The 14,622-nt window shown below is 33.5% G+C and overlaps 1 protein-coding gene across 1 annotated transcript; it reads left to right on the plus strand.

Annotated features, from left to right (window-relative positions):
* The first annotated feature begins 1,530 nt into the window (after nucleotides 1-1,530).
* On the plus strand, nucleotides 1,531-13,949 carry LOC134229082 (dynein heavy chain-like protein 1). Its single transcript, XM_062710790.1, has 5 exons — nucleotides 1,531-1,922; nucleotides 2,112-2,240; nucleotides 2,491-2,599; nucleotides 13,268-13,366; nucleotides 13,749-13,949. The coding sequence occupies exons 1-5, from the start codon at nucleotides 1,717-1,719 to the stop codon at nucleotides 13,947-13,949; spliced, it is 744 nt and encodes a 247-aa protein (XP_062566774.1). The 5' UTR covers nucleotides 1,531-1,716.
* Nucleotides 13,950-14,622: the final 673 nt, after the last annotated feature.

Consider the following 14,622-nt stretch of genomic DNA (forward strand, 5'->3'; position numbering starts at 1 on the left):
AATTTGTCTTACATTGATATTAAAATTTATTGTACAAATCGACAAATATTTCAAAATGATAAAAAAAGATACATATATGGACAAGCAAAATAAGGCAGGTCAATTTTCCATGGAAGTTTTTTGCTTTGATTTGAAATTTTGTAGAAACCTTCAGTTAGTACAAACATTTTTGTTAATTTTTTTATTTTTAATAATTTCCCGTTATCTCACAGCGTATGCTCTCTTCACAAACCACGACCTTTTTTGCTTTTGAATTTAGATGTGATGTGACATTTTGTATTTTAAATTTGTGTAGAGTTAAATAAAACAAATTGTTCCCTTAAAAATGTTCTTTTTAATTTAAAAAAAGGCTAAATTTGATTATACATTACTTGTCTTAATATATAACATAAGATTTCATTAGTGAATACAGTATTTATGTAGATTCTAACATAGTGTCAATAGGAAATGTTCTGTATATAATTTGTTCCCAGACTGTTAGTTGATAATTTATAGGTGTTGTACTGTAGTGAACAAATTTGAAGTGTATTTTAATTTTTAAAAATCTGGTTTGACTTAACAGGAACTTTACAGTTTTATAGGTTCTCAAAAGCCAAATCAATGAGGGAAAAAAAATAGAAATACTTAGGCATTTCCGAGGATTTTCATATATGTATATTTTTATATTTTTAATTTCATGTTTTGTTAGAGTTTCTTGGTTTGTATATTAGATGTTTGTTATTAACATTAATTGAAATTATCACATACTTGATTTATAAGGATGATCTATACAATGTAACATCTGAGGACACTGAAAACTCCAGTGTGAGTACATGTACAATAAAGAACATGCTTATTCTCTAGGTTTAGTTTCACTAGCACTGCATTATAATGTAGCAATTCTCTTAAAGCATGAAAGAAAAATACAACTGGAAACTTGACTACGTGATATGTTTCTTCATTGTAAAATCTATAGACTTGTAGGATCAAGCATGCATTAGGTTTCTTTAAAAGTAAATTCAAATATTAGTCATGAAGTATTTAACACTCAGACTGCATGTATAGATTCAGACAGACAACAGTGTCTGGATTAAATATACTTTACATGTACTTATATATATAGCCATCATAATACTCTCAGACTGTCATAAAGGTAATCTTTGTTTCCATTCAGAGTAGCTGGAATCTCCAGAGGCACAGTAAAACCCCCCTTGCATGGTCATATGTCAATATAAGGAATTATTTATATATAATGTTTATTCATTTTTTTCGGGGTAATCATTTGTTAGTCTCTAATACTGGGTTAGAAAAATCAACTTTTGTCAAAAGCAGCGATTTGGTTTATCTGCCTTTGCTTTAAACTTAATTGGTTTACTGTATTTCAGTACATATCAGTGACAAGCTCTCAAAACTTTATTAATTGAGATAGAATTGTTGGTACATTATGTTATTCAAGGCTTCAAAACATTTATTTAAAAAAAAAAGAAAAAGAATCCTTTTAATAGTATTTTAATGTACAATGTAATTGGCAAACTCTTTGTTCATTAGACAAGCAAATTAAGTACTATCAAAATTAGAATCAAATGTATAGGACATGAATACAGCAAACATAATTTGAAATTGTTTAATTTTTTTTAACTAAGTAAAATGAAACCCTTTAATAATATCAGTATAAGATATGTATATATTATAAAACTAACACCATGACCACAGTATCATGTCTTGTATATTTATACTATGTATCTCACACAGGTAAAGGAGGACAGAACCCCCACACCGGAGCCCGAGCCCGACTACACCGAGGCGGATCTTCCGAGCCTCCAGGACACGGTGAACAGCCTCCAGCAGCAGTTTGACCAATCAGTGGTGGAGAAACACTCCCTAGAGATGGAGCTGCAGTCAATGAATGAACGACTCAAGGCCGCCACAGAAATGGTCGATAGGTCAGATTTAAGTGATGTTATAAATTATAATATAAAATTGTTTTTTTTATTATTTTTTTTAATTTGATAATGTTGGATTTGATTTTTTATTCTGTCCTTTTCTAATTGCTGAGAAAATTTATTGCATAAAAATTGAAAAGTTGTTAAAATTACCTATTATCCTAATGTAACGAATTTTTTTCCATCCAGCCTGAAGCCCCAGGAAGCGTCGTGGAGGAAGCATGTGAAGGAGAACGATTGTAACGAGTTAATGTTGGCTAATTGTCTGTCAGCTGCGGCGTTCCTGGCCTACTGTGGTCCCGCTAATATAGACGTCAGGTAAATTAAACATTCCTTCACCAAAATAATTGTCTTATAACTCCGTGAGGGTTATTTAAGTCATGAAAATAGTGAATAATCATTGTAGGTAGCCTTGATTAATAATAAATAATAATAATAGTAAATAATCTGAAGCATGCCATATTGTATAATTATTATAAAAAGATATCGCAATGCATTTGTTATATTTTCTTCAATGGATTGATTGTAACTACTTTTTATATATATTAATATTGTATTTATTTTGCAGGAATAGAATGGGAGAGTTCTTTATGCAAGTGTGTGAATTCCATGGTCTGCCCATGCCTCGGAATAAGCTGTTCAGAAATATGGAGCTGATCGACTTTCTGTACAAACCAGTAAGTATTACTCAAAACGCAGAATGGCATCATTAAAATTAAACTAAAATTTGTATCCATATGGTTCACATAAAAATAAAATAAATTATTTTGAAATCTAATTAATTTCCAGATTTGAAAAATACATGAATTGTAAATAATTATCATAAATAGGTTTGGTAAATAATGAGTGGACCAAAATTTTTTAGCTCACCTGAGCCGAAGGCTCAAGTGAGCTTTTCTGATAACATTTTGTCCGTCGTGCGTCCGTCTGTCTGTCCGTCTGTCCGTCCGTCTGTCCGTCTGTAAACTTTTCACATTTTCGACATCTTCTCAAGAACCACTGGGCCAATTTTGACCAAACTTGATACAAAGCATCCTTGGGTAAAGGGGAATTTAAATTGTTAAAATTAAGGGACATATCCCCTCGCAAGGGGAGATAATCAAGAAAAGACAAAAATAGGGTGGGGTCATTAAAAAATCTTCTTCTCAAGAACCACTGGGCCAGAAAAGCTGAAACTTATATGGAAGCATCCTGGTATAGTGTAGATTCTAAATTTTTCAAATCATGACCCCCGGGGGAAGGGCAGGGCCACAATGGGGAATCAAAGTTTTATATAGAAATATATAGGAAAAATCTTTGAAAATCTTCTTCTCAAGAACCACTGGGCCAGAAAAGCTGAAACTTATGTGGAAGCATCCTGGTATAGTGTAGATTCTAAATTGTTCAAATCATGACCCCCGGGGGGAAGGGCGGGGCCACAATGGGGAATCAAAGTTTTATATAGAAATATATAGGAAAAATCTTTGAAAATCTTCTTCTCAAGAACCACTGGGCCAGAAAAGCTGAAACTTATATGGAAGCATCCTGGTATAGTGTAGATTCTAAATTGTTCAAATCATGACCCCCGGGGGAAGGACGGGGCCACAATGGGGAATCAATGTTTTACATAGAAAAAAATAGGAAAAATCTTTGACAATCATCTTCTCAAGAACCACTAGGCCAGAAAAGCTGAAACTTATGTGGATGCATCCTGGTATAGTGTAGATTCTAAATTGTTCAAATCATGACCCCCGGGGGAAGGGCGGGGCCACAATGGGGAATCAAAGTTTTACATAGAAATATATAGGAAAAATCTTTGAAAATCTTCTTCTCAAGAACCACTGGGCCAGAAAAGCTGAAACTTATGTGGAAGCATCCTGGTATAGTGTAGATGCTAAATTGTTCAAATCATGACCCCCGGGGGAAGGGCGGGGCCACAATGGGGAATCAAAGTTTTATATAGAAATATATAGGAAAAATCTTTGAAAATCTTCTTCTCAAGAACTACTGGGCCAGAAAAGCTGAAACTTATGTGGAAGCATCCTGGTATAGTGTAGATTCTAAATTGTTCAAGTCATGACCCCCGGGGGAAGGGCGGGGCCACAATGGGGAATCAAAGTTTTATATAGAAATATATAGGAAAAATCTTTGAAAATCTTCTTCTCAAGAACCACTGGGCCAGAAAAGCTGAAACTTATGTGGATGCATCCTGGTATAGTGTAGATTCTAAATTGTTCAAATCATGACCCCCGGGGGAAGGGCGGGGCCACAATGGGGAATCAAAGTTTTATATAGAAATATATATGAAAAATCTTTGAAAATCTTCTTCTCAAGAACCACTGGGCCAGAAAAGCTGAAACTTATGTGGAAGCATCCTGGTATAGTGTAGATTCTAAATTGTTCAAATAATGACACCCGGGGGAAGGGCGGGGCCACAATGGGGAATCAAAGTTTTATATAGAAATACATAGGAAAAATCTTTGAAAATCTTCTCAAGAACCACTGGGCCAGAAAAGCTGAAACTTATATGGAAGCATCCTGGTATAGTGTAGATTCTAAATTGTTCAAATCATGACCCCGGGGGGAAGGGCGGGGCCACAATGGGGAATCAAAGTTTTATATAGAAATATATAGGAAAAATCTTTGAAAATCTTCTTCTCAAGAACCACTAGGCCAGAAAAGCTGAAACTTATGTGGAAGCATCCTGGTGTAATGTAGATTCTAAATTATTCAAATCATGACCCCCGGGGGAAGGGTGGGGCCACAATGGGGAATCAAAGTTTTATATAGAAATATATAGGAAAAATCTTTGAAAATCTTCTTCTCAAGAACCACTGGGCCAGAAAAGCTGAAACTTATGTGGAAGCATCCTGGTATAGTGTAGATTCTAAATTGTTCAAATAATGACACCCGGGGGAAGGGCGGGGCCACAATGGGGAATCAAAGTTTTATATAGAAATATATAGGAAAAATCTTCTTCTCAAGAACCACTGGGCCAGAAAAAGTGAAGCTTATGTGGAAGCATTCTGGGGTAGTGTAAATTCTAAATTGTAGGAATCATGACCCCTGGGGGAAGGGCGGGGCCATTATAGGGAATCAAAGTTTTACATAGAAATATATAGGAAAAATCTTTGAAAATCTTCTTCTCAGGAACCACTGGGCCAAAAAAGCTGAAACATATGTGCCCATGGAAGGATCATGGGGTAGTGTAGATTTCAAAATGTCTGAATTATGATCAGTGGGGTAGGGTGGGGATGCATTATGTATAACATGGGTGAAATCTGGTAAAGTTCTTTTGCACATCTGATTATTTCGTCACGGTGAAAATGGAGGTGGGAAAAATTCCAAGTACAAACTATAACTTTTGTTTTAGTTTAATGTAACAATATTCAAATAACAGGTAATCCTATAAAAAATTTTGAAGGCTTATTTTGATTAACAGAATGACCAACACTGAAAGTGTTAGAAAGCGTTTCATTTTGTGTTATTATTTCTTTATCTTGTTGTTAATCCATTCTGAGAAAAAATGTACTTGTTTCGAAAAAATTTTTACCCTTGTATCATGTATGATTTATAAATATTAAATACATGTATTAAAATGTGTATAATTATAAAACAGGTTATCTAACTCCGTATTACACTCGATAAAGCGTTTTCAAAAACGCACTCGTTTTAGTGTACACTTTCAGTGGAAATGCACTAACAAACTGTTTATTAACCATTGTCTTTTACGATAATTTATCTACATCAACAATATATGTTTTGCATATCTTTGTTTTCAATTATCTACGTAATATTGACTCAAAATTTTGCTCACCGATGATGTCATAGCAATTATGAAAATATTGCTAATTCGGTCAAATTATATATACAGGTTGTTCACAAATTAAAAAAACTGCTAAGGCACTTCCGGGGTAATATGTGAAACATAAATAAATTATATACATTCATGGCCAGCAGTTGAAATAACCATGCAAGCATGTAGGATATGACCCCCTCTCTCCTTTCTATTTTTGTCATCAAATGGGGGATGAGCAAACTTTTTCTATTAAAAAAAAATTAACTCCACCCTATATGTGCATGTTGATTTAATCGAAATGTTTAGGCTAATCGGAGACAGATAAAGAATTCATTTCTTAAAAAGTATTAAAGGAAGAAGAGTGTGTTTCAAATTTATCGATGTCTGCATATTTTGATTTTTACGCTTTAGATAGTGATTATGCAAGTGACGATTTTGTAATGGTTTTGTTAGAATAAAACAAAGTTGCTCACGTCTCTTTTTAATATCAGTCGAATTTGAAAAACAAGTATTTAAAAACAGCGAAAAGATATAAAAAAACATTAGTTAATAACATGCAATTTACGTATTAAAAATTCGAAGTACAGGATAATTTACCCCTAACGGCAACAGAAAAGGGGGGGGGGGTTCGATGCTCCAGTTCAAAACACTGACGGTGTAGGTAACGGCACGCGTTGTTGTTAATACAATTTCACAATTTTAATAGTTTTGTCCATGTTCATTCAGTAGAACTAATGTTAATATATGTATACATTTTAGGTCTAAGAGCAAAATAAAATATGCTTGTTGATTGCGCCAATAAAATTAATGTTTAAACATTTTCAGTCCCATTTCTTCTCTGAAAACTTCCTTTTAAGTACGACTTTTGGCTATCCTTATACGTGAAGAGGAACAAAAATTGTGAATTTCATGGTCCCTAGCTATTCGCTGCCTCTTTGTAAACTTAAACAAAAACATTTGCAATATTTAAAAATCATTCTTCTTATACTCGGGTGGATATTTGGCGGAAATTGATTCAAAGAAGTTATTGGTATTTTATAGCCTTGCTGAATTTTCTAAGAAAAAGGATATTCAAAGCGTAAAAAACATATTTCTGGTGTTAGGGTGGGGCTATTATTAGATCCTATATTCTAAATTATCTTCATACCTAAGACTTTTAAAAATCTTAGATCACAGATCTGCGATTTCAACAAATTAAGTTCATAGCCCTTTCCAGAGGGGAATACAAGGTCACTTTTATTTTTCGAATTGAGAATCCGCCATGAATAAAAAAGGAAACGGTAGTAAGAAGTAAACACGTAAAGAAAATATATATAAAAAATGCATAAATTTCTGATTGAAAATTTTATGCCGTTTTCGTGAATTTTCACTAATATTAAGCACGTAATACGCTGAAAGGGAAAACTGTCTAATTGTTATTTTATTGAATTATTATGGTATAGGGTGGTCATTTGAATATAAGATGAAAATGAATTTCCTTTCTTTGAAAATCCGTATAATTTTTGTGCTCTATATACCAATAATTAATTCAGCACATAGTCAAGCGCGAGTCGCGATCTTCATAAATTGTTCTTTTAAAAAATGCTAAATGTATCAATATAAAAGCAATTATCTACAATTAAATTAAATAATGAACCCGAAGACTTATTAATTATTTTACATAGATTTATTTCAAATCAATTCTATTTTTAAATACCAAACTAACAAAGTCATGCGCAGTTATAAAAGTTATTGATATCTTTTAAAATCAAAAATTGTAATTTTAAGCCAAAAACAACGTTTTTAGGGCGGGGCCTATACAATTCAATAGAATACCGTTGAAAATGTAAATCTTACAACAATCTTTTTACATCTTTGGTTTTTCAATTACACTAAAACGGTGCAGACAATTTTTATAAAATTTTCAGAGAATGGAAATCAAATCTAGAGAAATCATATTCAATCATTTGTATGTTTTGAACACTTTTAGGTGCCTATAAGGCCCGCTACCTCTTGTTTATATGCCTGTTGGTATGTTTGGCCATGTGGTTATGGAGGTTGGTAGTTTTGGAATGCTCAATGATCATCCCTCTCAGTCGCCTCTTACGTCCACTCTCAAATGGTTGCTTGTTCTTGCTTTCTTCTCAGAACACCTTTTGTATAGCTGTGTTGTCCGCTGATCATCCAGTTATTCCACTTCCGTCGGAGGCTTGCCTTCATGGGTTTATTGATGCTCACGTCTAGGGGTTGGAGAATGTTTTTCATGCCACCAGAGATGATCGCTAATGTCGTTTTATTCTCTTTAAGGCTCCTGTTGGTCTTTGCTTCAGAGGAACAGGTCTTACCCCCAATTGGTATTCACGCAGTACTGAGTTTGTAAAATTATTACATGTTTACTGAAGCAAATAAAATATGCCAATATGGATATAAAGGTTTGATTGATTGTTCTTCTTTTAGAATAGTGTATAGATGAATCTTTAAACAGGTCGGAGAAAATATTTGAAATCGGGTATTATCCTTGAAATCGGGTATAAAACGCGATATTGGGGTATCGTAGACTCCGCGAAATCGGGTATTTCGTGCAACTTTCACTAAGAAGAGGAAAATACAGAAACGGCGCATGATGTCAGTTAGCTTGGTTTGTACCTCAGTCTAACTGAAGTTTATTTTCATAGAACTCCATATACACTGTACAGGATTCTCAAATAAAATTTAAAAAGCGCGATTTACATGGTTGGGGTAGCAAAAATGACACAAAAGCGACATTATTTTCGGTGCAGTTAGTAAAAACAGATTTCTTCATTATATTTTTGATTGTTTCCCATTAGTCTGCCACTTAACTAAATTTCTAAACGTGTTTTTTGTTCAAACAATGTAAAACTTTTTAAAAAACAAACAACTAACGTTGCGTTTTTTTGTGTCAAAAATGTATGGCGTCTCTTTAACGATAAAAATCAACTCAAGATGCACATTTGTTAGCATATATAGTATACTCCTAAAACCAAAATTTCAGAACTTTAGAAATAAAATTTATGCATTCATTTTTTTACAATGAACACGCATACACACACAAAGCCTCTCCCACACGCATACTTCAGCCACATAGCATCGTTTTTGAAAGTAGGGGGGGGGGGCAGCCAGAGAGAATTTTTTTTTACTTAACTAAAAAAGTAACACACAAAAAAACCCCAAACAAACAAGAAAAAAAATTAAACAAAAAAGGAGTAAAAAAAATGCTCAAAGTCGAAGTTCCTATATTGGGGGGGGGGGGGGGGGACTTTTTTAAATACAATTTTTTCCAGTACTAATTTTTGAAAATACTTTTTCCTTATATCCCGAAAGGTTGGAGGGGGCAAGCATCCATTCAACGAACATTTCCTATATTATATGAATTGTTGGTAGAAAAAAGGGGGTCCACCTGTTGCAACGTGCCTGTATTTATCATGCTTTTAAAATAACATTTTGAATATTTCAAAACATGCATGTCAAATATTATTTCTATTGAATTATTTATTTACATCGTTTTATGTATGTTACAATAAAAATCACTGTGATTTTTTTTTTTTAACATTTTTTTAAATTCCTTAAATTTTATTGCAGACAAAAAATACTAAAAAAGGCACCAAAGTGTCATCGATCAAGCTGGAAAAGGAATCAGAAATGAAGCCTAGGGCGCATGTTTCCAGCATGGCTCTCAACAAAGCCTTTTATCAAAGAAAGAACTCAGTTTTAAAAACGGTAAATATTAGCATCTTCCATTCTGTTATTAAATCCATGACATCTGAAAAATAAATTTATCACTTAATCAGTTCTAAAGATATTTATTTTACACTGATGTTCGAATCATGAATTACCTCAATTGTCTCCACTGTTGTCTTTTTTTCATTTTTTTTGAATTTTTGAAAAGTATGTTTTAATTTCCTTCTCCATATGGTTCATTAAACATGTATAAATTACATTCTAGAAGAACTTGAATTTAATTCTGCGAGTGGTAATCCTACTTATACATATACTTCTCTTCTAAGGAAGAAATTCTTCAAAATCACCTGTCAGTTTTGAATACTTTTAATATTCCACAGAACCAAGATGAATTTGAACTACCTTATATATATTGGATTCCGAAACTTCATAAGAATCCTTAAAAACATAGATACATTGCAGGTTCCAGTAAATGTTCAACTAAGCCTCTTTCGTTACTTCTCACTAAAATATTGACAGTAATGAAGGAAAAACTTCAAGAGTACTGTACAACTATATATTCAAGAAGTGGTGTAAATCAGATGTGGATACTTAAAAATTCTAAAGAACTTTTGGACAATTTGAAATCACAAGACTTTACAAAAATCAACAGCATAAAAACTTACGACTTTTCAACTTTATACACAACAATTCCCCACGACAAATTAAAATCCAGGCTTTTTGATATCATTGACAGCTGCTTCTTCAACAAAAAATGGAACTCGTAAGTTTACTTACCTCGTCACTGGTCATTTGAAAAAATTATTTTGTTAAAACAGATTCTGATTGAAAACACACAAGTATTCTAAAGTTGACATCAAGAAGATGCTTGAGTTTCTGATTGACAATATCTATGTGGTTTTTGGAAACCAGGTATTCCATAATCTATTGGAATTCCCATGGGTACAAATTGCGCTCTGCTATTAGCAGACTAATTTTTATATTTATATGAAGCAGAATTTATGCAAAATCTTTTACGTGATAAGAAGAAAACACCTGCTGTGGCCTTCAACTCGACATTTAGATATATCGACGACGTATTGTCAATTAATAATGATAATTTCCATTCCTACGTCCACACGAAATATCCTGGTGAGCTTGAGATAAAAGATACCACAGAATCCGACACTTCTGCTTCATACTTGGATACTTTACTTGAAAAAGACAATAATGGTAATCTAACAACCGAGCTTTATGATAAATATGATGTCTTTAACTTTTCTATCGTCAACTTCCCTTACTTATGCAGCAATATACCTTCATCACCTGCATACGGAGTATTTATATCTCAGTTGATTCGATACGCAAGAGCATGCTCTACGTATGAACAATTTCTTAAACGAGGTAAATTATTGACAAGCAAGTTGATGAAACAAGAATATCAACAGTCATTTTTCATACCAATTGTTAGTCCATTATTTATACACTGAATTGACCACGGATTTTTTCTGTTATTTCCTGATTATGACAACGAAACACGGCGGGTGTGACCGGTCGGCAGGGGATGCTCACTCCTCCATGGCACCTGATCCCACCTCTAATGTTTCGGAGGTCCGTGTTTGCTCTGCTCTTATTTTGTATATTTGTTTAATGGACGTTGAGATTGAAAACTGTTTGTTATTTCCATATCTTTCCTTATGCTCATTTTCTGCACACAAAGAGACCAGCCGAGCTGAACGAAGATGTCGTTAAGGATTTCTGTCAAACTCCAGTGATTGAGGAGCTGGGAAGGATTTCATCTTTCAACATAAAGTAGAGGGTGTTAGTAAAAGGAGAGAACGATAACGTGAGTCAATATCATTTGGAGATCAGAAACATATGGGAACTCTCTAAAATAATTCATGTATAGTAAAGCAATGAAGAAACATGCATATGAATAAGGAAGCATTATTCAAATATAATAAAATATTCTTTACAAAGGCTTACTGTAGAGAATGATGTAAATCAAAATTCCATTCAATCATTTGGTGTGTGAAACATCTCTATGTCTTCACAAGGCAGAAATATGTGAAATATAATCACAATCATTATCAATTTTTATTCCATTTTTTTTAATTTTTGCATTATACGAGGGTTGTTCGGAAATTATTGAGACAATAACATTTTACTTCATCAGGTCAAGCACAATACATTGATAAAGGTATATAGCTTGTTAAAGCTATATAGCTTTATCAAGGTATTTAAAATACCTTAATCAAGGTATTTTGTGTGATGAAAATACAAAAAAAAAATTTCTTTAAAACTGAAATTAAAAAAATCGAATTATGAGTTGTTGTCAGTTTGTTCACTCGTGCAATAAAAGTACTCAGGTATCGAAAAGACAGCATGAAAGAACGTCTTCATCCGCGCCGAACGTAAAAAAAAGTTTCAATCCAATTGAACAAGTCATCATCAGTGGTATAATTAAAGTTTGAACGCAGTCCCGATATGGTAAGTAAAATATTTTATTATGTATATAATGAAAGAAAATATTAAACTAAAAGTTTGATAGCAAGACATGTTTTTCACCAGAAAGTCATAAGTCAAAGCTGTTCATGTTCGGTCATAAATGACAGTTAAGTGTAAACAAAATTGTTAATAAAAAAGATTGACAGCACTCACAACTTTCTGCTTTGATGGCTCCTTTTAGTATCCAACCGGAAATTAAACGCTTAAACTAAAAGCAGGAGGCGGAATCAGGCATCTCTTCATCTTCCAGGTAAAAATCTACGGAGACACAATGGCGTTAAAAATATCGTTATATTTGAATTGAAATAAATTGCATGACATATGGAAAGAGTTGTTCAAATATGTTTTCTTTAAAGGAAAAGAAGAAAAAAACTTTATAAATACAGGAAATGTTGATAAATAATAATTTTAAAATATATTGTTTTATAGAATTATAATTGAGTACGAACAAATTCTATAACAAATATCATTTATTAATTCATATGAATTTAATCAGGAACTAAATCCAGGAAAAAATATAAAGGACAGGGAAAGAGGGGACGCTGTAGAAGTTGGAAAACAAGTACAAATTACATAGATGATGACCAGAAGCGCAACAATTCAGTTTTTAAAAGAAAGAATACTCTGCTAAAAAACGTAATATACATTTTTTACCTTGAACGTCTCTGGCATTTTTCAAACTGTCTACCAGTTCCTTATAAAACTGAATGTAGAGCTTTTTGGTGCCAGTTTTCATATCTCTTCTCCATTACAACGTCTTTTGTTCTCCTGTAGATACATCATTTCAAGAAACATAGAAATTTTTTAATATATGTGTTTTCATGATTGATATAAATATTTTATTTTTAATGTACCTGCATCATCATCTAGGTCAATTAGTTCATCTAACTGGTCCACAATCTTTCCTGAAATATCTGTTTTTGTTTTGTTCTCAATAGAGTTAAAATTTGTACGATCAAGAGAAGTGAAAAATATAGGCACTAAAGAAACGGATGGTTTAAGAGAATTTTGTTTAGCTGTTTCCTGAAAGAAAGTGACATGATTAGTTTTGCATTTTTGGGAGAAATTGACAAGGTCATAGTCCAGAGGTTTGTTGGAAAGAGAAGTATGCTCCCTGGGTTTAAGGGGAGAAAGAAGATAGTCAGATTCACGAAGTTCTGCTCTCCACTGATATATTTCATTCAGAAGATCTGTATGGTATATGGAATCTTCACTGGTATCCCTTACTCCGAGTTGGTGTTTAATGTTCTTGCTGATCTGCAAAACAATTAATCTAGCTATTTTACACTAATAAAACGATTATTATTCTATTTAAGTTCATATTATTTTATGTATAAATTAATTAAATGTTTAAATTATTTTTGTTTATCTTAATATAACTTCAACCTTAAATTTTTTGTAGGCAAACGAGCTTCACAGCAGTACGCACTGTGAAATTCTTTCAATAATTAAAACCCTTTCAGGAAAGGTCAAGACCTTTACCACATCTCTCTTTGAAGAGGTAGGATTGAATAACCTGGCAATAGAAAAAAAATAAATGCATATTTGTATTCATATATTTACATCTTTTTCAATGTGTTTATTTTTGTTCAGGAACTGAGAAGTATCATGGACCGCTCGATAGGAAAACCTACTCCTCAACCTTCCTCAACTCCTTCGTCTATTCACTCTAAAACTATATCTCCTTGTCTTTTCACAACCCCCCTTACTACTCCATCACCCACTTCTACTGTCGTTCGCACATTTGACATATCCTCACCTCCGCGCTCTTCTATTTCTTCTTGGTGCCCTATTCCTATACTCTGATATTACTTTGGTATAATTGATTTATTTTGAAAAAAAGAGAGAATTTTCCTAATATTTGTTGTACAACTATTTTTCAGGATTGCTTAATGGACGTTTTAGATTTATTGGTTACGCAGGAGGAGATGGATAGTCTAGACAGCGACATCCGACCGGCGTGGAAGGAAGGGGGAATGATCTGCCCGGCATACCATTGTGAAGTCTGGCTGAACACCGACAAATCCTGGGACACTGCCAGGAGATCCATGAAGCTTCTATTGAAATCTTCCACTGTGGAGTAGAAAACTGCAGGCCCGTTTCAAGCATGGGAACAGCACAATTCCTCTAGGACAGCATGTCAGGAATATTGAATTCCAGGATCCCAGGCAGTGAACCATGCCCCCGGTCACAATCTCGGCAGCCAGGAGGAGATACCGGGATCAACAGGCTAACCTGAGGAGGGCTAACCAAGCTACAGCAGAGAACACACTCATGAGGTCGGAGACAAACGCAAGAGATCAAGACGTCATTACATAGGGGGAGGATACTTTTGTGGTGACCGGACGCCTTTGGGGTCCAACCAGCAAAAAGACATTGAAACATTATGAACATTATAAAGTTGATGTTATCCTGATATTTTTTTAAAATGTTATATTACTTTTGTTGTTTAATGGAATTTTTTTCTCATTCCTTCTAAGGACATATATTTTAATTTTTCTGAATACATGATGTAATCATTTATGTCCTAAGAAGGGGGAGTGTAGCAGGAATGGATTTTGTTATATGCATTTATGCCTTGTATTTGAGTAATAATATGTTATTATCAATGTTTTCATACATATATGTGTATACTGCCTTATACCTAATTCATTTGTTTATCTTTAGCATGTTTACAAACCTCCTCAGGGAAAAGCACGTGTTGCTTCCATCAAATATTTTGGGCTAATGTTTATCTAAATTTTGATTGGCTATTTA

This window comes from Saccostrea cucullata, unplaced genomic scaffold, assembly GCF_032062105.1.
Source record: "Saccostrea cucullata isolate Sc308-1 unplaced genomic scaffold, CSIRO_AGI_Scuc_v1 ctg5023, whole genome shotgun sequence".
NCBI lineage: Eukaryota > Metazoa > Mollusca > Bivalvia > Ostreida > Ostreidae > Saccostrea > Saccostrea cuccullata.

What these genes read in the sequence shown, in the direction of transcription:
- LOC134229082 (XM_062710790.1), top strand. Translation starts at nt 1,717, where the DNA reads ATGTATCTCACACAGGTAAAGGAGGACAGAACCCCCACACCGGAGCCC. An exon ending in CCCGCTAATATAGACGTCAG is followed by an intron (nt 2,241 to 2,490) that starts GTAAATTAAACA and finishes TTTATTTTGCAG; the next exon opens with GAATAGAATGGGAGAGTTCT. An exon ending in TCGACTTTCTGTACAAACCA is followed by an intron (nt 2,600 to 13,267) that starts GTAAGTATTACT and finishes AATTTTTTGTAG; the next exon opens with GCAAACGAGCTTCACAGCAG.